Consider the following 25,717-nt stretch of genomic DNA (forward strand, 5'->3'; position numbering starts at 1 on the left):
TACATCATAAAATACACTCTAGTTGAAGCCATACAAAATTGAGCAAATTTGCATCTAAAAGGTACTTGAATGCCTGGGAAGGAGGGAGAAGTATTTGGTCTTTTGCATTTTAATGTTATGTTTTGCCACTTGTAGTATGTTAGGATTGGTATTAGGTGTGCTAATGTCGGCTATCTACAATATAAAAGATGAATTTAAGCAGAAGCCATACATTGGATCGGTGTAAATCATGAAGTATTCACATACATTGTTGCCAGGTTGTTGCAGTTATTGTTTTATGCGAGTGGTAGACAGCATTGAACTTTTTTAATGTTCTGAATGTATTTTTAATAAAAGCTTTTTTATTTTTGAATACTTTATACAATTCTGCTGAATTATGAATAATCATGCTGGCAACGATGTATTTTTTGTGACTCTCTTGTAACTTGCACTCCTTGATGTTGAATATTGTCAACTATTGCTTATAATTGGTGCAAGCCAGTTGTCGTGACAGTTAACATAGGAAGAAATGCACTGAAATTAAAATCCTTCAATTCAATTGGAGGTATATTCATAATATTTTGTTTACAAGTGCCTTGAATTTCTCCTTGGTCTCCCAATCAAAGATTGTTTGAAGTACTGTTATTTACTCAGGGTTTCCATGATACTACAGTAGCTAGTTTAGGAGAATTGAAATAATTTCTGGTGATTAGAACAAAATTTCTTGAGCAGCTTGTGATTGCCTGTTTATAATGGCATTTTGCTGAGGAAAAATTGACAGTTGATCAGGCCTGCAGAGCTGTCTTGTTCTCTGAAGTTGTCTGAAGGAATATTAACATCACGTGTATATCCAGCGCAGATTATAACATTTTGGATAAAAAAATAAACTTTCCCCCAAATTGGCTAAATGTATATCAGGGAAAACTACAGACAAATTGATGCATAAATGATTGTTGCTGCAAGAACAAATAGCAAATTAAAACATACAGCAATTGTTACAGTAAAATAAAAGCTGTAGTTCAGGTAATGCTACTTCAGGCTATTGATTTTAAAATTACTCCCAGCTTTTACTATATGGTAATTTCCTGAAACCCATATTGTCAAAAGCTGTTAACTATAAATTGTTTTTGTTATCGCGCTAAAGGAGGATAGTTTGAGGCACAGGAGCAGCTGAGCATAAAAGCTGCTTCTAAGACATGCACAGGAAAGCTTGTATATTCCATAACTGCAACAGCAAGCAAGAGAAAACTCTATACCTGTCACTTTAGTTCCCCACACTTGAACTACACCTGTGCATCTTTGAGGTGGAAGCAGAGCGAGGGTTGTCTTTAAATCCCTCAGTTCCACCACAGAGGATTATCTTCTTGAGATGCCTTTGAATGTGTTACCGTGTATCAAAAAACATTCTACAATTGACAGTTCTGAAGTTAAGATATTGATGAAGAATGTAGTTGGCTTATAGAAGATTGGACCTAGCTCTCGTTTCAAGCACAACTCAGCAGCATATAAAAACTTTTACACACACAACAGCAAAGCAACACCTGCAAGAATCCATTTAGCAGTTCTCTCTTTTGTTTTCAAATTGAAAGTGCAAACATAGGTAGGCCCTCGAAGTTTAGTCTTATAAACAGGACATTCATAAATATTTCTCATTTCCTGTTTGTCATTGGGGATGGCTTTAACAAATATAACCGGCATTAGGGGTGTCAGTTCTTTTAACCGGGCTTCTGCTATATGGCCATTCTGCATGTCCCATCGTGCTCCTGTGATGTGACAAGAAAGGAGCAAAATAAATAATTTTACAAAAAGCATACTTTTTTTGTTTCAAGTAGTATCATGTTTAGAAAAATAGAAGCAGGCACCATTAAAAAGTTACATTCAAGTGAATTGTATTCTCATTTCATTTACCTTCCATATAGAGTCCATAAATGTAAGCTCCTTCTCTAGCAGGTTGTGAAAAGTCTTCCTTCAGTTTTTTAGTGACATCCACTATTAGGTTCATTTTATCCAAGGGCCATTCATTTTTCCTTGCCAAACTTTGCATTACAGCTGAAACAATTTTGGAAATTTAAATGAAACCTAATAAATCACAAATGAAAGTGATGCATTGCATTTGTGCATATGCACAGAACATACAAGCTACGGTCCAAGTGCTGGAAAATGGGATTAAACTGGATGGGTTTGATGGCTGGCACAGACATGATGGACTGAAGGGCCTCTTTCTGTGCTGTAAAAGTCCATGACTGTAACTGGGACCAAGAACCTGATAATTGCACTGCGCCCAACATGTATTAAATGCTTGTTTCAGCTGTGCTGTTTGGGAAAGGTATGAACATGAAACTTGGTGCATTTCCAGTTAGAACATAAAATTAGAAGGTCTTGCCAGTCAAACTGTTCTTGTATCATGCTGAAGGATATTAACTTGGTGATCAATAATTAATTTTAAAATCTTTTTCTGTCTACGTTGATACAAAATTGTTTGTTATATAGGTTGGTGATGCATGTGAATTGATTAGATATGTTGAGCGTGTATTTTGTCACAACCATAAGAACACTGGCCGAAATTCTTCCATCTCGCCTGCTGTGGAAAGCATAGCGGGCAAGACAGAAAATTCAGGGGTCCGTTCAAAGATCCGTTGAGCTCGAACTGAAATTTCCGGTCTTGGGGCACGTGCCCAAAGAATCCCACCCAGCACCTGACAACAGAAACTACATTGATTTGTCCTAACTGAATGTGTCAGACTCGCATACTCACCCGGAAAATTGTTTCATAGTTAGCAGATTGTGGGCACGCTATATTTGAAATAATACAATTGATCTAAACCGTCAGACCATTGATAGCTTTATAATTCTTTGAAAAAGCCTATGCAAAATCATGTGTACAATATATCACAGTAGTTTTTCACTGCAATTTGTTTAGTTTCTATAATAATGCTAAACTACTCTATATCTGGAGTACTCGTGTATGTATGTGTATATATAAATATATATATCTCCATAAACTACTCCATATACACCTGCATCTTTTAGCAGAGCTGTCACTTGCATTTAATAAAGATTTAAAGTAGCATTTTTAATTTTCAAAATAGACTAATTTGCTTTGAAAAGATCTTGTATTACCTGTAAGAAAGGATTGTGGGTTGAAAAAACCGGATATCCAGATTACGCTAGGAAGGGACAGATCCTGTGTCCAAGTATCAAGTTCATGGCAACGAAGAAGAAGATCACTATACCTTCAATACATAAAAATGTCATGCATGTTGCAGCTTTGGTTTTATATACAAATGCAGATAACATGATTTTTTTCTTAACTCATACCATGTACATTAAATTGAAAGTTTGGTACAAAGTTTGGCAGCACGGTGGCTCAGTGGTTAGCGCTGCTGCCTCACAGCGCCAGGGGCCCAGGATCGATTCCCGGCTTGGGTCACTGCGTGGAGTTTGCACATTCTCCCTGTGTCTGTGTGGGTTTCCCCCGGGTGCTCCAGTTTCCTCCCACAGTTCAAAGATGTGCAGGTTAGGTGAATTGGCCAAGCTAATTTGTCCCCCAGTGTTCCCGAACAGGCATCAGAGGGTAGCAACCAGGGGATTTTCACAGTAACTTGTGACTAATAAATTAACTTCAACTTTTTAAACTGGGGACAGTGACCATAATACACAAACCTGGCATTCAGCCCCACTAGAGATCAGGAGATAGACCTTTATAGTGATGATGCTAATGATACAGGTCTTGGAAATACCATAATCTACCATAACTACCTCAAAGTTTTGTTGTTAGATTCTCAGTTGTATAGGAGTTTAGTTAAACAATCCAGGGGTTGTAGCACTCCCCATTGTGATGCAAGTAGATACAAATGTTTTATATTTCCATCTGTTTGAAAGCAGTGTGGGTAAAGAGTTGGTGAGATGAAATGTAGGCTGCTTTATTTCCCATCACTTATTTCAATAATACAATTTGTCTTTATGAAATAATTAGCACCCCGTGCTTGCATTTCGCATCGAAGGATTGACATCCTTTTCTATTCACTTGCCTATTCCATTGTTGCTGGGAGCACCTTGTTTATAATGATCTACAGGTTATGCAGCTCTCACGCTTGCCAGATCCAACTCCAGTGTCAGCTTTAAGTATACTCACCAACCCTGCAGCACACGATTGCCCCCCTCCCCGCCCGCCCCCACCATATTGCCTACACCAATTTAACTGTACACTTGCCTTTTCATGAATAGCCATGATGCAGCAGCAGTGAATGTGAACAATTTGCAGATAACATGAAATAAGGAAGGATAGTGGCATCAAAAGAAACTCTGAAAATACAATAAATGTTGGATGTAGGCAGAAAAATGGCAGATTAAATTTAATGCTAAAAGAAATGAACATACCAGAAGAATTAATCATCAAACAACAGAGCTCTCATCTACCTTCGTACTGTAGGTGCAGAGATATGAAGTATTTAAGTACAAAAGGCAGTGAAAAGAAACCAGGCAACAGATCTAATTGATGGGGGCTGGAGTGTGAGTTACAAGGAAATACCAGATAAAGTTGACATTTTAACTTGAAATGGACATGCTTGAGAGATAGTCATGCAGAATGTCGATAAAGGAATTAATAAAGGTAATTTTGAACATTAATTAAAATAAAGATGGAGATAAAAGATTGCACATTCAAATCAGTAAAAGATTAAGACAAAAAAAATCAAAACTTGGATTGGACTTGCAGAAAATTACTGAAGACAAGTATCCTGAAGTGGTTTTTAAAAAAAGCTACCTTGTATTTATATATTGGACATTTCAAAGCACTTGACAGTTAAAGGAATTTTGAAATATCACTATTGTACTGTGGGATCAATTGTTGCAGTGAGTGGGTGAGTGGACTGTTTCACAGAAGTTGAATGGAGATGGGTCAAACAGCTATTCTCATCCATGATTATCTTGAAAAGAAGCAATCCCTCTGCTTCATTAATAGGCTTATACAAATGTTTTTCCCACTGCAATGAAGGAGGTGTCACTGGACTAGTAATCCAGAGGAAATAAAAAGAGAAATTGCTAGATAAACTCAGCAGGTCTGGCAGCAACTGTGGAGAGAAAAGCACTGTTAACATTTCAAGTCTGTATGACTTCTACAGAACTGAAGTGGGATAGAAATGTGATTAATTATGTACTGGGTTGGGGCGGGGGGGGGGGGGGAGGGGAGGTTGCAGAATGGAAAGTCAGTGATAGGTCAGGAAAGATTGACAAAGAGGTTGTTAATGGTGCCATTAGAGAACAAGAGTGTTAATAATGGCAAAGGTACGATAGCAGAATGTGTTAATAGGAGAAGAAAGGTCAGTGCTGTGGGAGCAAAATTGAACAAGAAGGGACAGTGACCATGTGGGGGAAGGGGGTTGTGTTGGGAACCAAATTGCAGGGGTACAAGATGGAGGGGAAAATTCACAGTCTTAAGTTGTTGAACTTAATGTTGGTCCAGAAGACTGTAACGTGCCTAATTGGAAGATGTGGGGCCCGATTTTACCAACAATTTGCACTCATTTTCGGGCGTGAAATCGGTAAAGTCGGGTGTGAGGCCTTTATCGCGATCTGCACCCGCGAACGCGCAGACCGCCACTTTACCGAGACCGGCGAGTGGCAGGGATCCGTTCTGCACCCAAATTGGGCGCAACGACGATTTAAATGCATTTGCATGCATTTAAGTTGAATTAATGAACTGCCCGCCCAACTCTAGCAGCATTTCCCCCTTTACCACCACGTTTGCCGATCCGGAACCGCGCTTTTAGGGACCTGCTAAATAAAAGTCTGAGTCGGGTGCTCCAGCCTCTGCAGAGCGCATTCAGAGCTTCCAACGGCTCTCTGGCTCAGATCAGTGGTGGGGGGGGGGGGGGGGGGGGAGAGGAGGAGGGAGGCTGGTCAGATCATTCTCTGGTTGGAGTGAGGTCAGATCGTCTTGGGGGGGGGAGGAGGAGGAGGCGGGTCAGATGCACCTCTGGCGGGAGGGGGGGGCGGAAGGGCCAATCATTGTCTGGTGGTGGGGGGGCAGGTCAGATGTTCCTCTGGTAGGGGGGGGCGGGTCAGATGTTCCTCTGGAGGGGAGGGGGAGTGAGGCCAGACCATTCTCTGGGGGGGGGGGGGCGGGCGGGGGAGTGAGGCCAGATTGTCATCGGGGGGGGGGGGGGATCATTATATGGGGCGGGGGGGGGGGGGGGGGAGAGGAGAAGTGAGGCCAGACCATTCTTCGTGGTGGGGGGGGGGGCGGGGGGGAGTGAGGCCAGATCGTTGTCTTGGGGGGGGGGGGGGAGGGAGGCGGGTAAGATGCATCTTGGGGAGGGGGGGGGCAGATGGATCTCTGGTGGGGGTGCGGGGGGTCTGCTGCCACTCTGCGGGCGATCGGTGGGGGGGAGGGGGCAGGGGTGGTGATCGGTCTGGGTAGTGGTGGGGTGAATAAGGGACACACACACATATCACTGTCCCCTTTATCCTCCACCCCCCAGTACCCAGACCGATCGCCACCCCTGCCCCCCTCACCAATCACGCACAGAGTGGCAGCAGACCCCCCTGCGCCCCCACCAGAGATCCATCTGCCCCCCCCCCCCAAAAATCCATCTGCCCCCCCCCACCAAAGATCCATCTGCTTCCCCCCCCACCAGAGATCCATCTGTGTGCCCCCCCCCCACCAGAAATCCATCTGCGCACCCCCCCCCCACCAGAAATCCATCTGCGCACCCCCCCCCCCACCCGCCTCGAGATACACCCTCACTGCCGCTTTTCGCTCCCGGGCCGCTTTCTCTGCTTTCTGCGGCTCGGGTTGCGATCTGACACGGACGTGCTTTTTCCAATTTTTTTCTAACTGCGCATGCGCAGTTCAGAGCTCCAATTGTTCTGGCAGCACTAAGCCCCACCCACAGCGCGAATCGGATTGGAGATGGCTGAGAGCGTATAGGGGCGCCTGAAAGCCGATTTCTAAGTTGGATCTGTACTACGCCCAGATTCGGCACTTAGAATGAAAATGGTAAAATCGGGCCCGTGATGTTGTTCTTCCAGTTTGTGTTGGACATCACTGCAGCAGGCTGAGAATGGACATGTGGGCATGAGAGCAAAATGTTGAGTTGAAATGGCAAGTGACCAGAAGATGGGGTCATGCTTGCAGATGGAGTGAAGGTGTTCCGCAAAGCGATCACCAGTCTGCATTTAGTCTCCCCGATGTAGAGGACAGTCTGCATTGGAAGCAGCGAATACAATTGACCAAATTGAAGGAGGTGCAAGTGAAATGCTGCATCAGCTGAAAGGAGTGTTTTGGCCCTTGGACAGTGAGGAGGGCGGAGGTATAGGGACAGGTGTTGTACCTTCTGTGATTGGGAAAGGGATGAAGGGTTGGTGGGGGGGGGGGGGGGGATAATCGATTAGTGGACCAAGATGTCGAATTGAGGAAGTAGTCCCTGAGGGGTATGTTGATGGGGGAGCAGGGGGGGAGGTGAGGGGAGGATGTCTTTTTGTAGTGGCATCATGCTGGAGTTCACGGAGGCTGATACTTTGAATGTGGAGGCTGGTCGGGGTGAAATATGAACCCTCTTTCTGTGCTGTAAAAGTCTATGACTATAACTGGGCACAAGGACTTGATAGTTGCACCGTGCCCAACATGTATTAAATGCTTGTTTCAGCTGTGCTGTTAGGAAAAGGTGTGAACATGAAACTTGATGCATTTCCATGGTAACCCTGTCATGGTTTTGGGAAGGAGGGGAAGGGTGAGGGCAGAAGTGCAGAAGATGGTTGGACATGTTTCAGTGTCTTGTCAACCACAGTGGTGGGGGACCTCGGTTAAGGAAAAAGGCAGATGGGTTCAAACTGCTGTTTTTAAAGGTAGCATCATCAAAACAGATGCATCGGATACAGAGAAGCTGGGAGAATGGGATGGAGTCCCTTCAGGGAGCAGGTGTAAGGAGCTGTAGTTAAGGTAGCTGTGGAGTCGGTGTGTTTGTAATGAATATTGGTGGTCAGTCTATTGCCAGGATTGGAGACGGAGAGGTCAAGGAATGGAAAGAAAGTATCAGAATTGGACCATGTGAATGAGAGAAAGGGGTGGAAATTGGAAGTAAAATCAATAAATTTTTCCAGAGGGCCAGATGAAAACTTTGGGGGCATGGGGTGAAATCCCACCATGGCAGCTGGTGGAAGTTAAATCCAGTTAATAAAATCAAATTGAAAGCTTGCATCAGTGATGGTGACCATGAAACCATCATCAATTATTGTTATCTGGTTCACTGATATCCTTTTGGGGGAAAGATATCTGACATTCTTACCTGGTCTGGCCTACATGTGATTCCAGTTCCACAACAATGTGGTTGATTTTTAACTACCCTCTGAAATGGTCTAGCAAACCATTCAAGTCAAGGGCAATTAGGGAAGGACCACAAAAGCTGGCCTCATCAGTGACATCCACATCCCATGAAATAATACATTTGGAAAATAGTTTGTATCCAAAATATTTAATTTCATTCTATGCTGATACAAGATGATGTTTTGTGACATCTATTTGCAATGGATATGATTTAGTGTCTTGTTCTGAGCAAGCCTTAATAAACAGCTCCTTAATTTCTGAGAATGTGATGTCACCATTTACACATTAGATCCACATATTACTGACAGAATTGCTGGTGTAGTGTGTTGAGTCCCCATGAATTAATCCATTTATACACCTAAACTTTATTGAACTTATTCTCTCTTGTTACACTCGGTTACAAACTGCTCTATTCACAATTCAAATTTCTCCAATAATTGATGAAGAGAAAGATAACCAAATAATCTAAGTACAACATTTTTACCCCGTCTAAAAGTCCTGTTTATTTGTTATCTGCTTATTCTGAACAGACTGCTTCTCTAATTTTCCATTGCAAGGAGCAAATTGAGTCACTTGTTTTGCAGTTATACTACATGTTTGATGTTTATGTTGCATGATGTAATACCATATATAAGTGCTACTTGAAATACACACAAGCTGTTCTACTGCTTTTAAATGTCTTATGATTGGCATGAGCAGACTATCATGCTAGATCTTGTTTTTCATTGGAAATTTCATATGCAGTCAAACCTTTGTATTTAAGCATGTATTCATGAGTTCTGCTTTTTCTATTCAATAATAATAGATGTAGCAGAAGATAAGCTGCCACTCATAGCTGCTGTTAAGGAGATTTAGCATTGGTGTAGTGAAACCAGAGAATCAAATGGAGTGGCACAGTGGTTAGCACTGCTGCCTCAAAGCGCCAGGGACCCGGGTTCGATTCCCGACTTGGGTCATTGTGTGTGGAGTTTGCACGATCTCCCGTATCTGCGTGTGTTTCTTCCGGGTGCTCCGGTTTTCTCCCATAGTCCAAAGGATGTGCTGGTTAGATACATTGGCCATGCTAAATTCTCAGTGTGTCTCAACAGGCACCAGAGTGTGGCGACTAGGGGATTTTCACAGTAACTTCAATGCAGTGTTAATGTAAACCTACATGTGTCACTAATAAATAAATAAACTTTAAATAAAAACAGAGTTCAGAAGGTGAGGTAGTTTATTCTAAATGTGGACAGGTGCAAAACAGACTTACTGACACCTACATTCACCTTCCTACACCTCTGCTAAGCCACACCTAAACTGGTGTTCAGTCTGAGCCCTCCTGGATTTCCAAATTTTGGTCCTTGACATTGCCCATCCTTTGACTGGAGTTGCGTCCAGGCTCTGCAGAAATTCAGCCCCCATGCTGATCTGAGAGACCTGTAATAGTAGCTATGACTGTCAACTATGGATCTTTCTCCCTTTTGTCAAAAGATGGCAGCCAATATGTATTCATTTGGTTTCATGGAAGGAAACCATTTCCTCCCTGTCAGTACCCAAGTTCCACTCAGGTTGACAGATGAGCACAAGGCCTAAACCAACAACTACTTCTTTCTGGGCACCCATGATAATTCCCACTTGGCTGCTGTACCTCCAGGAGAATTAGGAAAAAGTGCTGAGAGAGCTCTCCTAATACATGTTTGGGTATAAGCTGTGACTCCATGTAACAGCCACCTCTGAGTCAGAGGGTTGCTGGTTGAAGTCATAGAATCATTGGGCTGAAGGGCCTCTTCAGCACTCTTCGAGTCTGCACCACATGTGTGAAACACTTGACCTCCCACAATCCCATTTATCAGCACTTGGCTCATAGCCTTGAATGTTATGACATGCCAAGTGCTCATCCAGGTACTTTTTAAAGGATGCGAGGCAACCCACCTCTACCACCTTCCCTGGCAGTGCATTCTAGACCGTCACCACCGTCTGGGTAAAAAGGTTTTTCTTCACATCCCCCCACCTTGAAGTTGTGTCCCCTCATGACTGACCCTTCAACTAAGGGGAACAGTTGCTCCTCATCCATTCTGTCCATGCCCCTCATAATTTGTACACCTTGACTAGGTCACCCCTCAGTCTTCTCTGCTCCAACAAAAACAACCCAAGCCTATCCAACCTCTCTTCATAACTTAAATAACTTAAATGTTCCATCCCAGGCAACATCAGGTGAATCCCCTCTGCACTCCCTCCAGTACAATCACATCCTTGCTATAATGTGGCTACCAGAACTGCACACAGTACTCTAGCTGTGACCTCACTAAAGTTCTATACATCTCCAATATGACTTCCCTCCTTTTTTAATCTATGCCTCGATTGATAAAGGCAAGTGTCCCATGTGCACTTTTCACCACCCTATTAATATGCTCTTCAGTCTTCTAGAAATGTAAGTTTTTCATTTCTCACTTTAGATAACCTAGGCATGCAGTTATTCTGTTTCCTCACCATGGCAGCATAAAGGTGACTGCATAAATTCTAAATCTAGTTAGGATTTGATATTATTCAAGAGTGCACCAAATGGGAGCATTTACCTGCTGAAATAAAGCCATTGATTATGGACCCAGTAGCTCTCAGAGCTGAAGACTTGTAACACAAACCTACATATAGCAGTCATTTTGAAATGAAAATTAAACCAAAACAAACATCTAAATGTATTCCCAAGAATCACTGCTTACCACAGGTGTGTAACTAAACTTTCCATCTATTTAATCAGATTTTTTCAATCAAACCCTTTTCTCTTGTTTCATCACTGCTGATGCCGCACCATGGTTTCAAAACTGAATTAGCTCTGATTTGCTATCATTTGTCTGTCAGCTCTTCAATGACTTAACTGCGTGTCCATTAGAAACTCATTGTTTTTTAAAAATTAAGCACCTATGCAGATTATTGGGTGTGTCTTCCAAATACACAGGGTTGAATTTTATTCTCATCATATGCATCATTTGTGGTTTATTTCATATCATATGATGGCTTCCATTTTACAAAGTGAACACATCTACATCAACAATTAAATATTGACGTAAACGCATTGGTATAATGCCAGCAAAATGTCATTTTCAGGATGAAATAGCAGAAAGATAAAATCATTTCCATCCTCATCATAGGCATCAAATTGTGGTAAAAGGCATAAAGGCTGTCTACGGTTTGATCAATAATTTTTTCATAAAAATGTTCACCACTCATCTTCTGAATACACTTGTATCATTACAGTTTCTTGGACATGCTCCAATGATCATCATTCTGTTAAAAATCTTGGTAGGCGAGTGTCAATAAGATATTTAAATGCGGAGGTGGTATGGGTTGCATTGGCCACCTCCATTGGGTCTCAGACTCTGACCTATAAAGGACTGAAGTGAGGTGATGTTTACCAAGGATGGGAGGAAGAGACGAAGCTCTAAAACCAAGCAGGTATGGATAGAAGTGGCTGAAGAAATTGGCAGCAAAAGTATTGAGCATAGCGACAGTAGTCCAAGAGGTTCAAGGACCTCAAATGCACAGGAAAGGCGGATGACACAGCACTTTCAGATGCCAAGCCCCAAACTCTGACTTCCCCAGCATTGTCTTACACAACACTCCTCAGACCAACACACATTGCCACTCTAATCCTCACTGTCAAAAGCCCCAAGCACTCCTTTCAGATGAAGCGGCGATTTACTTGCACTCCTTTCAATTTGATCTACTGCATTCGATGCTCACAATGTGATTTCCTCTACACTAGGAAGATCTTATATATAGAATAGAACACTCCATTACTATGTAAAACTTGGTGTGGTTCAGACACTGTCTGAAAGGATTGCTGGGATAAAAGGAATCGTGTGAGTTTAAATCATCTTCTGGTACCCGCATTGAAATCTTACCAAACATTTTGTCTAGAGTAATACAGTTAACTTTTTTCTTGTTTAATAAAAGTTCTGTTCTTTGCATTAGGACTGTACTGGCAGTCTGTTGGGAATATTTTCAGTAACTGACCTCCGTTGTTTCTAAGAAAAAAGTTAGAATGTACTATGCCAGGTTTCACTCTGAGATCTGACTTGTCCAGTATTAGCTGGGATCACAACAAGGCACGTAAAGATGTCAAGGGCTGGGGTTTCCTTAAGATTCTCTGAGGTTTCCACAGACTCAGTCATTTTGTAGAGAATAAGATACCTGGCAAGACGAAGCCTTAGCAATTATTGGCCACAGAAGAGCTGTTTCCACGTGGCCACATTTTGAGGGTTACAGGAAGGATTGAGCCTTGGAATCCCATCATTGGGCCCTTTTCAGAGTGGGATGCCACCCCTCCGGGGGTGCTCCCTCCGTTCATGGCCTTGCCATCATGGACCCTAACCCTTTTTCTTCACCCCACCCCCACTGTCCACTCCCAACACCATGCATCAACGTGTTCCTGCAGGCTCTAGTACGTTGGCTGGAGAGATTGCTTGTAATCCCAGCAATGGACACTTCACCAGGTGGCACTGATAGATTGGCCAGCAACTCTCTGAGGCCCATGAGAGGTGGCTGTTCCGCCTCCAGTAATTAAATGCTTCTTGGAGCATCAAATGGCTACAGTACTGCCACGATTGGTGGGGATGAATTATTTGCTGACATTTTTGGTGGTGGGGAGGGAAGTCTCAGCACCCGAAAATCCTGCACAACGATAACACAAATTAGATGCCCCCCTTTTGAAGCGGAGGAAGATCTGGTGGACTAGATGGTACCCTTTGGAACAGCCCACACAGTTTTGGGGCCAATATGTTTTTAGTTTAATAATGATGTATCATCTGTATACTTGGAAAACTTCAATGTCCTCCATCATAAGGTCAGGAATGGAAATATTCACTGATGATTGAACAGCATGCAGTTCCATTTTCAAATCCTTCAATAATAGAGCAGCTCATATCAGCCTATAGAAGATCTTCACAATATCTTACCTTGGGTTGACAAGTGATTGTTAAACCCATTAATAAATCCATACCCCGTTAATGAGAGTTGAACCCTGAGAGATGTCCAGTCGTGGTAAAACCGGAAGCAAAGGCTGCACCAAGAACAAGAGCCGCTCCTCTAGAGCCAGTCTCCAGTTCTCCATCCAGCAAGGGCGTGAGCAGGTCAGTGCAGGGGCCTCCATCTACCTGGCTGCCGTGGTTGCTGAGATCCTGGAGCTGCCAGCAATATGCCCGGGACAACAAGTAGATCTGCATTATCTTCTGCCACCTGCAGCTCACCATCTACAATGATGAGAAGCTCAACACACTGCTGGGAAGGGTCATCATCGCCTAGGATGGGGCCCTGCCCAACATCTAGGCTGTGCTCAAACCAAAAGAGAAAATGGTGGAAAATCTCAGCAGGTCTGGCAGCATCTCCAAGGAGAGAAAAGAGCTGACGTTTCGAATTCAGATGACCCTTTGTCAAAGCATGCATCTGAACTCGAAACATCAGCTCTTTTCTCTTCTTAGAGATGCTGCCAGATCTGTTGAGATTTTCCACCCTTTTCTCTTTTGGTTTCAGATTCCAGCATCCCTAGTAATTTGCTTTTATCCAGGCTGTGCTGCTACCCAAGAAAACTGGGCAGCCCAGCGAGGTTTATGCATTAAGGGGAAGGGCAGAGGATGGTGGTGAAATAAGAAAAAGGTCTCTCCACCATCAAGGAGACTAATTACCAATGTAATGGAATATTTGTCATCAACCCAGATGGATGCAGTGGCAGCAGTACTCAAGAAGTTTGGCATGATTTAGGATAGTGCACTTTATTTTATTGTACCCCTTGCTACTGAACTCTCTCTGCAACCCCTCTGTGGCTGGAGTATATACTATCTACAGGAAAACACAACAGCATCTCACCAAGTTTACTTTGACAACAATTTTCTCCCCTGCAATCTCTACTGCCAAGAAGAAATGGTGCAGCAATGTTATGGGAACACCACACTTGACAAATCATACAGCATGATTGCCATTCCTTCACCATTGTTGGAACAATGTTCTGGACTTACCTACCTAGAACAATCATGGGAGCACCATCAGCTCAAAGGCCAGATCACTTCAAGGAGAAAATCCATTATCACCTTCTCAGGGCAATAAACATGGCCTTGCCAATCATTTAAATCCCAAGCACAAAAATAAAGACAGCAGGATCAAATTTACTTTCTTGTTCCTGCCATAATTCTAGCAGAACAGCCAATGCACATGTATTGGTCCTTCCTACAGATTCTAGGACAAAATGATGGTTCAGAAAAGGCAATCCTTTCCAAGGGCAACTAATATTCAGTTTAATGGGTTGGCACGGGCAAGAACAGCTGATTCTAAATCATGCCATTAGCGACTCTTTTTTATGCTAATGATGTTCCTATTTTAAAAAATTAAATTAGTGATGACAACTAAAAATTCAATAAAGCAGACTGAAAAATATTATGAAAATGATTCAGCAAATCAATAATCACTGAATTGAACCTAATGGACCATTTTTCTATCAATGGAACTGGGGCGGATTTCTGATTAATTGGATTGGGCAGCTGCCTCTCTGCTCCAAAATCCTTGTGGGTTAGACAACGACAAGAATGGAGCGGTGAATAGTGTGCTGTGATTTTTAGCCCGTTACCACCCCATTCATGCTCAAAAACACTCCAGATAAAGACAATCATTAAGAGATTCTAGGAGAGATTTTCAACTTGCTGCCTAGTTTCAATTTCTACATAGCAGATGGCCTATCCACTCCTGTATCTTGTCCTGTATCATACTTTTTCCAATTAGTCCGAGACGTTTTTGAAATTTGTTTATAATTTTGCTTTACTGTTTCATTAGTTACTCAAATTCAAAAATAATTAAGTCCTACTGCCTCAATGCTATCTTTGTTTGGGACAAAATTACAACTTCTGTATTTAAAGAACACAATTTGCACTTTTCAACATTATCGCCACAATTAAATATAGGTTGAGAAATGCAATTTAATTGCATTTAAATGGCAGTCAAGGTTTCCAACTTAACTCATTCACAACTAACAATGTCACAAGAAGATGGTGGATGGTGTCATTACTGTAACAATGACTTCAGGTTATAACAAGTAATCTCAGAAGACAGCACTCAATCTGTCATACAAATGTTATTTGCAGGAACTAGTCAGTTTCAGGAAGGAGCTGAAGTGTGTCTCATAACATGATGATTCAGATATGATTGTTCTTCAATTTCATACTTTCTCTGTTATGTACTACATTGTATAAAATAAACATCTTCGTGCAATGATATATTAAAGGATAATTATATTCTGTGTAGTATTTTGTTTTCTAAAGATTAAAACATGTAAGTGTAAACCATTTGCAGTAACAGTTATGCCTTGCAGAAGAAATGGCATTAATGATAAGTGGGTCTATTTATAGTGTGAAATACCAGACTGTGCTCAAAATGATTGGGCCCTGGCAGATCGCATGCTTGATATAATTGGTATACAATAGTGGCTAGCCCAAATTGTACCTGATTATTAATCAAAGTATTCTGAGAGAACCAAATTTTGTATTGTACTGCTGATCTCTCAAACTGTTGTTTTTCTTCACCTGTGGTCATTTCTGGCGATGGATAAGGTAAATGCAAACTTACTTATAAACACAAAATGAATGGTCAGGAATGAATTATAGATGTGCATCATGTCTGTCATTTGCTTTTCAACTTGTACATCAGTGAGCAGCTGAGCCACTCATATTCAGAAGCTCCAAACTATTTTGAAAATATAATTCACCCTGGCCATTATTTATACGATTTATAGTGAACAGCTTGTTGTTACTTTAATTTTGGAAGTGTTGTCTATTGATTCAGTGGAACATCACAGAATGCATTAAAATCAAAGATACTTTTTATTTAAGTAATTTAAAAGTAGCAATTTTAAAGTAATTTTATATATACTCAGCAATTTTGATTATTGTCTAATGGGCATCATGTGGCTTTGTAGTACTGTCACTGAACTAGTAATTCAGAGACCCAGGGTAATGCTCTGGGGACCCGGGTTCAAATCCCACCATGGCAGATTCAATAAAAAAATCTGGAAACCATTGTTTAAAAGCCCATCTGGTTTTCTTTTAGGAAATTTGTCAACTTTACCTAATCTGGCCTACATGTGATTCCAGATCCACAGCAATGTGGTTGACTCTTAAGTGCTCTCTAAAATGGTCCAGCAAGCCATCCAGTTCAAAGGCAATTAGAAATGGGCAACACTGGGCCCAGGTGGCGATATGTCCAATGAATGGAAAAAAAAATCTTGGATTCAGATTTGTATTTTCCCAAAGTTAATAGTTTGATTTTTAGCTGTAGGAACACCTGTATGAAATCAGTTTGGTTTGTCTTAACCCTGAACCCAGCTCCCAGTAAGTGTAAGTCCACAGACTGAAACTGCTCGTAATATTTTTAGACTAACATTAGAAAGTGGAGGAAAGTTACATAATCTACCTTAAAAATAAAAACTTTGAATGGAGGTAATTAAACTATCTTTTAATATAAAATTTCCTGAGCTTAACATTTTTGAGCAGTATCCTTTTGGCAAGGAAACAGAAAATGTTCAATTTTCTATCTAACATAGCTGATACCTTTCATATGTATAACTCTCTATGAAACTGGTTTATTTATTACATCTGGCACTTTAAATAACATTACTAGAGAAAAACCTGATCATATTGATTGGTCTATTTTATTCCTGCAACATCCTATGATTATATGTTTTCCAACAATTACAAACTCCAAACTTTTTTCATGCAAGTCCTCATTAGCATTGTCTTATGGCAGAATATTACAGATAACTAGGAGAAAGGATTATTTCACAGTAAAGATGGTAAAATATTGGTAAAGAAATTCAGGGAAGGCTACACGGTATAATTTTCATAGTTATTATTTGGTGAAATAAATGTTGCTGTACTGCATGCTGTCATGCACATGAGCACACAAAGTCTTCATTTAGAGTGGATAAGACATTTTCTATTATGATTACTATTAAACATGATTCCTTGCTTGCATTTCTCATACCATACTGGTCCCAAGAGACTCGTTATACATTATGCAAGTAGATACCGAATGGTTTGTGACTAACAGATCAGTGTGATGCATAATAGCTACATCAAAACACTGTCGTACTGGGGGAAAAAATCACAGCAAAAATCCCAATAAAAGGCCGAGCAACACTAATTTCCATACAAGAAATACTGAGCAATTCTAGTGGCACTTTGACAGACAGAATGCCATGCACAAGCTGTTTGCGTCTTGACATGCTACTTACCACTGTGCTAGACTGTACATTGATGGATATGCCAGCTTGGTCCAGGTGTCAGGAACATTATCAAAGAAAAGTGCTGTCTGTAGTAGCTCCATCTCAGAGGAAATTGCCAACTCACCCTAACAAAAGCAAGAAAAAATGTGCTGTTTGAAGGAGGCTGTGATACGAAGATGTGATAAATAACCCAGTTCTTTACAGAGAAGAACATATTTAAGTGCAATATTTGAAAAAGGCTGCTATTTCATCAGCTATGAAAGGTAGAAAATTACATATTTTCTGATTCCTTGCTTTCATGTTGCTTTTAATCTAGTTAAAGTTTGTTCAAAATACAGGGAGCACAATAATATTGTGTCAATGTTCCAAACAGAAAATAGGGAATTCAGATTGCAGTTTGCTTTTCCGGCTTTAGGATTAGTTGTAAAAATAAACTAGAAGAAAATGGTTTAGTGTTATATTTGCTTTTTGGATAAACATCAAAATATAAATAAAATGTAATATAAGTGGACTATAGTGTTAGTAGACTATTACACATTGGTTACCGTTATTCTAATCATTCTTATCCTCCTGAAAATGAATTTATGATTAATAGAAAAAAAAGTGAGAAAAAAAATATTTCTATGCATAAGATTGTCATTAGGAAACTAATTCAGCACCCTGAAGTTGGACAATCAACTCAAAAAGTGAATATTTTCTTTCGGGTCAGACTGGGGGAAACATTGCCGCAAGTCATGTGTACCTTACTTGACTCAGTTTTTTGATCAGGGTAATGTAATAGATGTGATATACATAAACTGCTGAAAGGTGTTTTGGAAACATCACATAATAAGCTTGTCAGCAAAGCTGAAGTGCATGGAATAAGTGGCAGCATGGACACAAAGTTGGCGGAGTGACAGAAACCAGAATGATGGGGTTACTTTACAGATTGGAGGAAGATTTACAGTGGGGATCCCCATGGGTTGTCCTCATACAGCTTTTCTTGATATATATTAATGCCTTAACTTGGGTGTGGAAAGCATAAGTTCAAAATTTGGAAGTACTCTGAACTATGAGGAGGATAGTGATAAACCTTAAGAAGGCATTAACAGCTGGTGGAATGGGCTGACAGGTGGCAGATGAAATTTAATGCAGAGAAACTTGAAAGTGTTACATTTTGTTAGGGAGAATGATGAGAAGCAATATAGAATAAAGGGTACAATTCTGAAGAGTGTGCAGGAGCAACGGGATCTTGGCTTTAGAAATAGAGTAAGAAGTCTCACAACACCAGGTTAAAGTCCAACAGGTTTATTTGGTAGCAAAAGGCACTAACTTTCGGAGCGCTCGCTGCAGCAAGCGCTCTGAAAGCTAGTGGCTTTTGCTACCAAATGAACCTGTTGGACTTTAACCTGGTGTTGTGAGACTTCTTACTGTATTTGCCCCAATCCAATGCCGGCATCTCCACATCATGGCTACCATTTAGAAATAGAGGCCTAGAGTACAAAAGCAAGGAAGTTATGATGAACTTTTCTAGAACACTGCTTCAATACAGAATGCAATCCAATTCTAGGCACCCCTCTTGAGGAAGAATATGAAGGCTTCTAACAGTCTTCAGTTACGTGGATGGACTGGAGAAGCGGCCATTATGTTCTTCTTAGAGAAGAAAGGTTGAAAAGAGATTTGATAAAGATGTTCAAAATATTAAACATTCTAGAGAGTAGTTAGAGATAAACTTGCCATTGGCAGAAAGTTCAAGAACCAGAGGACAGCAATTTAAGGTGATTGCCAAAAGAACAAATGGTGACATGAGAAAAATCTTATTTACACAGCAAGTTGTCAGGATCTGGAATGCACTGCCTGAGGCTGTGATGGCAGCAGATTAAATCTTGGCTTTCAGAAGGACCTTAAAGGTTAAGCACCTTAAGGAAAAGCATTTGGAAAGCTACAGACATGATGAGCCGAACGTTCTCCTTTGGTGATGTAACTATCCTGTGATTCTATGCTGCATGTGTTTTGAGAGTACAAAATGAGGTTCAGATTGTGATATCCTCCCAACCCTGAAAGTGCATGGGTTGCATTTTGGAATGATGTGGAGATGCCGGCATTGGACTGGGGTAAACACAGTAAGAAGTTTAACAACACCAGGTTAAAGTCCAACAGGTTTATTTGGTAGCAAAAGCCACAAGCTTTCGGAGCCTTAAGTCTTTAAGGCTCCGAAAGCTTGTGGCTTTTGCTACCAAATAAACCTGTTGGACTTTAACCTGGTGTTGTTAAACTTCTTACTGCATTTTGGAAGCCATGATGTGGAGATGCTGGCGTTGGACTGGGGTAAGCACAGTCAGAAGTCTCATAACACCAGGTTAAAGTCCAACAGGTTTATTTGGTAGCACAAGCTTTCGGAGTCTTGCTCCAAATTCTGTTGTGGCACAATTCTGTTGTGAGCAGCTCACCTCCAGACTCTCCAAAACCTGTCCACCATCTACAAGGTACAAGCCAGGATTGGGATGGGGTATTCACTGGGGACCCCCATGTCATGATTTGCTTTCCACAACGGGTTAATAACTGGTGCCCAAGCCGGTGATCCATCTGGGCTGGGTGGCCATTTTGTTCAGACTGTGTCCAGGGTCACAGGCAGACCCCCCTGGGAAGGCCACATTCTCACCCAGGCGCTGACCAGCAAACCCCCTCCTGAATACCCCATCCCAATCCTGGCTTGTACCTTGTAGATGGTGGACAGGTTTTGGAGAGTCTGGAGGTGAGCTGCTCACAACAGAATTGTGACACAACAGAATTCAGAGCGAGACTCCGAAAGCTTGTGCTACCAAATAAACCTGTTGGACTTTAACCTGGTGTTGTGAGACTTCTTATTCAGTATTTTGGAAGACAATGACTTCCAAGTGCCTTGAATGCTTACTTAGGTCATTAAGTATGTTAATCGGGGTCCTAACGCCAGTTTTAGGGTCCCACTCAAATATATGGATTTACTGCAACTTAATCCTTAAAGGGACTGCTGGAAGCATTTAATGAAAAGGCAGTTAATCTAAAAGATATATCTTTATTTGGAGCTGGGAAGAGCTGTGTGGTTCCACCAGGCTCTAGAACACTATTGCAGGCCACTGCCATCTATATTTGCTCCCTTCCTGCTTTGTCTTCACTCTTCTCAGGGCTTACCTGTGAGAGATTTTGAGAAGGCCCTGACCTGCAAGCTGCATTGGACATCTGCATGGTGCTTGCAGCAATGCAGCAGGAGAAGGCAACTAGGGAGCACAGCAGGCAAGTGACTCACACTAGGCATTGCAGTGGGGTGGATAACAAATGTTGGCTCTGCTAATAATGCCCACAGTACGTATTTTCACTATGTATAGTGAAATTCCAACCATTTTCTTACAATGTCACCACAGCTTGCCACTAGAGACAAATTTTCTTACACTTTTTTTGATAATATAAATGTGAATATTTGTTTGGCTGAGGTATTGACTAAGCTTAAAGAAATGCAATGAGACAAGCTTTTCTTCTGCAGTATTATCTAAGCAAAATATTATAATTTAGTATTATCATTTGTTGAGAAGGTGTTATTGTATTCTTTCAGGACTGAATGTACTCATTGATGTGCAATTCAGAAAATGTATTGCATGATTTTATGACTTTGAACTGCCCATTCTATATAAAGCCTCAGTTTAATCAGAAGGAAAATGGAATACAATGCAGCCTTTTGATTGGCATTATTCATTTAGGAAAAAATTCTTTATATAGAATTTTTAAGAAAGTCTTACCTTTAGCCCTAGATCAAGTTCCTTTAATGAATGTCTCACTTCTTGAATTAGGATATTCATTCGTTCACATTCTTGGAAACAAACCAGAATGTAAGGGGAACGCTCAGCTGATTTAGAGGTTATATCAGCCATATTGTATTCCTCTGGTAGTTTTTCCAATATATCATCCAAGATAGTCTTTACCTTCATAAATAGAACAAGTTGATTGTTAAGCATGACTCTTATTTAATTTTATACAAAATTAAAATTTTATTTGGTTATTTTTGCCATTTAAATTTTTTTTTGAGATTCCTTTGATTGAATTTTTCTCTTGCATCTTACTAAAATATCAATAGATTTGTGCCAACTAAATTTTGAATACAGAAACCAAGGTCTAATTCAGTGAGGCTTCATGCTGAATGAACTACAGCTTATCTGATTACCTCTTCTAACCAATACAAACATCAGTTGTTCAGCTATTTAGCAAAGCAATAGGAATATTAAAACATGTAGTCAACATTCTGCTGTGAATACAACAAAGGCCAATGTAAAATACTTGGCCATTTTTTTTCCAAACCCCAAATGTTAGCTTTAGTGACAGCTTAATTCCTTGGTAATTTTACATTTCATTTTCATTGATATAAAATTAATCAATAATTTTAAAAAAGGTGTATGCCTGTAGTTTAAAATAATTGTTAGTTCACAAGTTTTAAATTTTCTGACCTTTTCCTCAATAGTCTGTGTTGCTCCTTCACCAGTTATTGAGTCTCTGGGCTGCATTTCTAATAATGTGTGGAGAAGGCTGTCTGAAGTTACAGTCAGGAACTCAATCTCTGCATTTGAGTGGAGACCATAATGCACAGGACTTTCGGGTGGTAACATTTCATCAATGTACCTATGATAACCATTGTAATCAAGATTTGATGGAGCAACAAAACCAGGAGCTAAAGCCATTTTTCTTTCAAACTGTAACAAAACAAGAAACTAGTGTGAAAAATCAAATGCAATTTACCTTATTTACTAAGAGTATGCTCACTATCTTAATTTAGTGTATAAACAGGTTTACTCATTTAAATAACCACATAGTAAATGTATTATGCATCATTATTAACTTCAAATTGAAGGGAGCATATAAAATTTTGAAATAGGAACAGAAGTAGTTGAATTAGGTGAAAGATTGAGGTGATGATTATTCAGCATCTTAAATGAGGAAATCAGCCAATGGTTTGATGACTTCATCAGATTTTGGAAAAAAAAAGCAAGAAAGATTCTTTTTAAGTGCAGTACTGACCAAACAAGGTAGAACATAAAGACAGGAGGTAAAGATCAGATAAGCTAATTAAATGTTTAATAGACTGGAATCGGTTTTTTTGGTTATTGAAGAGGTGAAAATGTGTGTTGCTATACAAAAGCTGATCTCATTATGGATGTGAAAAGGCACTGTAAAAGACAAAGGGTTGAATTTAGTGAAGCCCGTTGGAGTGGACATGATGGCAGAAGGGGTTGTGAGAATCAATAACTGTGCCCAATTCCCAACATCAGGAAAACTGTTCCCAAGTTGGACCTGACATGGGAATTCCTATCGACTGGTGGTGGGATGCCATTCGGCTCATTAATGAACCACTTAAAGGTAATCATCCCGGAGTCCACCAGAATTTAGTGGTGGCACATGGTTTAACAAGCTGCTGAAGGCCAGCCAACAAACCCCCTGTGCTCCCCTCTTCTGCAATCTCCTCTATGCGACCTCCCATCCTGCCCTATTTAACTGTCTCCAGGGATCCAGCATTTACCATTTGGGTAAGCTTCAGTACATACCAGATGCAGCCACTGCTTCGACCACTCTCCAGGACAAGATGTTCATTCTCTGGGGGCCTTAGTCAAGTGGGAGGCTTGAAATGGACAGTTAAGTTCTTGAGTGTACTTAAATTACTTTGGGCCTTCCCCTGCGCAGGGCTCCCACTGGTCAAGGGGACTCAAAACGGTGGACCAGAATCCCACCCAAAAGGTCAACAGAAATAGTTTTAAACTGGAAGGAAATGAAATGAAATGTAAATGGAAGAAACTAATACAAAACTGGCATTGACAGTCAAATCCTTCCATGGCCTTACCCTTTCCAATCTCTGTAATCTCCTCCAACCCCAAAATCCTCTGAGATATTGGCATTCCTCTAATTCTGGCTGCTTGTGCTATTGGTTGCTGTGCCTTCAGTTGCCTAGGTCCCAAGTTCTTGAATTCCCTCACTACACCTCTCTGCCCCTCTATCTCACTTATCTCCTTTAAGAAACTCCTTAAACTTTCTTCTTTGACTAAGCTTTTGGTCACCTGACCTTATATCTCCTTATGTGGCTAGCTGTCATGCTTTGTTCATAATGCTCCTGTGAAGCGCCTTGGGTCTTTAAAGGTGCTATATAAATATTAGTTGTTGCATAAAATCAATATTCAGATCGAAGAGTTACTGTATGGAAATTAAATACTAGGGAGACTTATCTATTAAGACTTATCTAGACAGCTATATGAACGGAGTGGGAATGGAGGGATACAAAAGAGTGGTCTAGTTTGGAACAGGGAGCGGCGCGGGCTAATTGTTCCTGGTTTCTCGTTTCAAGGCTTCATTCTACGATCATCTTGCTGGTGCCAGTACAGAGTGAGACTGCGGATAGTTGGGAACCTGTCTCGGGGGCAGGGAATTCATATGGTGTTCGTGGAAGTGGAAATGACTAGGGTTGGGAAGCATTTTCCGATCGGGGCCATTGTGATCTCCTGGACTCGTTTCGATCGCCTCAGGGGGTCGGAGAGGAATTTCCCAGATTTTTTTTTCCCCATATTGGCCCTGGGGTTTTTCACTCTGGGTTTTCGCCTCTCCCTGGAGATCACATGGTCTGGAATGGGGGGGTGGGGGTAAGTTAATAGGTTGTAATGAACAAAGCATCGTAGCTGTGAGGGACAGCTCGGTGGATAGGATATTAGTATGTAGATAGGCTGGAAAATTGGGCGGGGATCCTGGATTCAGGATTCAATCCTGGACCGGGGAGCGGCGCGGGCTTGGAGGGCCGAAGGGCCTGTTCCTGTGCTGTATTGTTCTTTGTTCTTTGAGAGTTTTACTGTTTCGAGGGTGACAGAATTGGAGGCAAGAGGTTGGTCAAATGGTGAGGGGGGTGGGGAAGGGGGGAAATGCGACAAAACCTGATGGTCTATTTTCCCAGAGGCAGTCTGGCAGCAGGGTCAAACACTTGGATAATAATGGTGGCAGGCAATATAAAGTTTTTTGCGGTGCTTTTTAAATTTTACCATGGGCACACAGGATCCGCGAGCTTCAGCAGCTCACCAGCTATAGGGAGATGACAGCTCAGTGGCAGGTGAGTGGTGGCTGGGAGTCATTGACAGCAGCAGCATTTCAAAAAAGGATGAAGGACAATAAAGCATAGAAGGGAAAAACTCAGCTCATCTTTGCAGAGTTAGGATATAGGGAGGCTTTCAGACTTGAGTGAGTAAATTCGCAATGGGTCTCATGCACTCAGATTCTGAGTCCTCCTGTGGGAGGGAGGATGAGAGAGAGAGAGAGTGAGAGACCAGTGAACCAAAGGGAGTGCTGCAACACACCACAACCTCTGAGACCCTTGATGGGATATAATGTAGGTCTCTCCTAGATCTATCATGCTGGTGCTCCAGAGTGGAGTCACCTTTCTACTCTGGCATATTTGATGATAGCTCTGGGTGCCTGAACATAGAGGACCTTGGCACACACAGGGCCACTTGCATCTGTGCTATGAGAGACCAGTGACACAACGTATGTCTGTGTTTGCAGGAACAGTGAGCTCATAGTGCCAGGGAGTAGAGAAAAACTAGATGCAGAGTCTCACTGCTCGCTGCATTGAATCTGATGGAAAAAGAAGCAATGGAACTAAGAGGGGTTTCAACAAGGACAGGCTGCCAATGAGGGTGAAACAGGTTGATGAGTCCATAGAGAATGAGTAACTTCATGGAAGTGACCACTGGCCCTTATGACAAACACTACCTGCAACACAATGGTGGCCAGTGATGAACACAAGCACCTCCAGATGAAGGACAGGCAGAAGGAGTTGGTGGAAAACACAACACAACTCTTATCTCTCTCTCAGGTCAAGTAACAGATGAGGCACCAATGATGTTAGAGAAATGGAATGTGACTTCAGAGGAGGAGCTATCATTTGAAGAGACAGCATCACATCATTCTAGCTCACTCTACACCTGAGATGCCTGCAGATGCATAGGGAAGGATAGGTGTGCCCTGAAGTGTGGAGGAGTGATGGGCTCCCATCAGGGTGCTTCGAGTGTAGATGGTGGATCTTTAACCCTTTTGATGCTGACACCAAAGCTTTGTAAAGTCACAATGAAAAAGAGTCACCAAGACCCTGCTGTGCATTTTGCTGTGAACATGAGTGCCTGGTCTTGCTCAATGTC

At 41.5% G+C, this 25,717-nt stretch overlaps 1 protein-coding gene across 1 annotated transcript in view; it reads right to left on the reverse strand.

The window, feature by feature from the left end:
• Positions 1-1,494: 1,494 nt before the first annotated feature.
• The window catches only part of dnah9l (dynein, axonemal, heavy polypeptide 9 like), a 509,143-nt gene continuing 484,920 nt past the window's right edge, over positions 1,495-25,717 (reverse strand). Inside the window, exons 77-82 of the mRNA XM_078227708.1 lie at positions 22,001-22,243; positions 21,299-21,481; positions 17,556-17,671; positions 3,100-3,212; positions 1,888-2,028; positions 1,495-1,742 (exon numbers count right to left, since the gene is read on the reverse strand). Of these exons, the coding sequence (XP_078083834.1) occupies positions 1,495-1,742; positions 1,888-2,028; positions 3,100-3,212; positions 17,556-17,671; positions 21,299-21,481; positions 22,001-22,243 (1,044 nt within the window). The remainder of the gene's footprint in view (positions 1,743-1,887; positions 2,029-3,099; positions 3,213-17,555; positions 17,672-21,298; positions 21,482-22,000; positions 22,244-25,717) is intronic.

The sequence above is a fragment of the Mustelus asterias genome, chromosome 14 (genome assembly GCF_964213995.1).
Source record: "Mustelus asterias chromosome 14, sMusAst1.hap1.1, whole genome shotgun sequence".
Taxonomy (NCBI): Eukaryota; Metazoa; Chordata; class Chondrichthyes; order Carcharhiniformes; family Triakidae; genus Mustelus; species Mustelus asterias.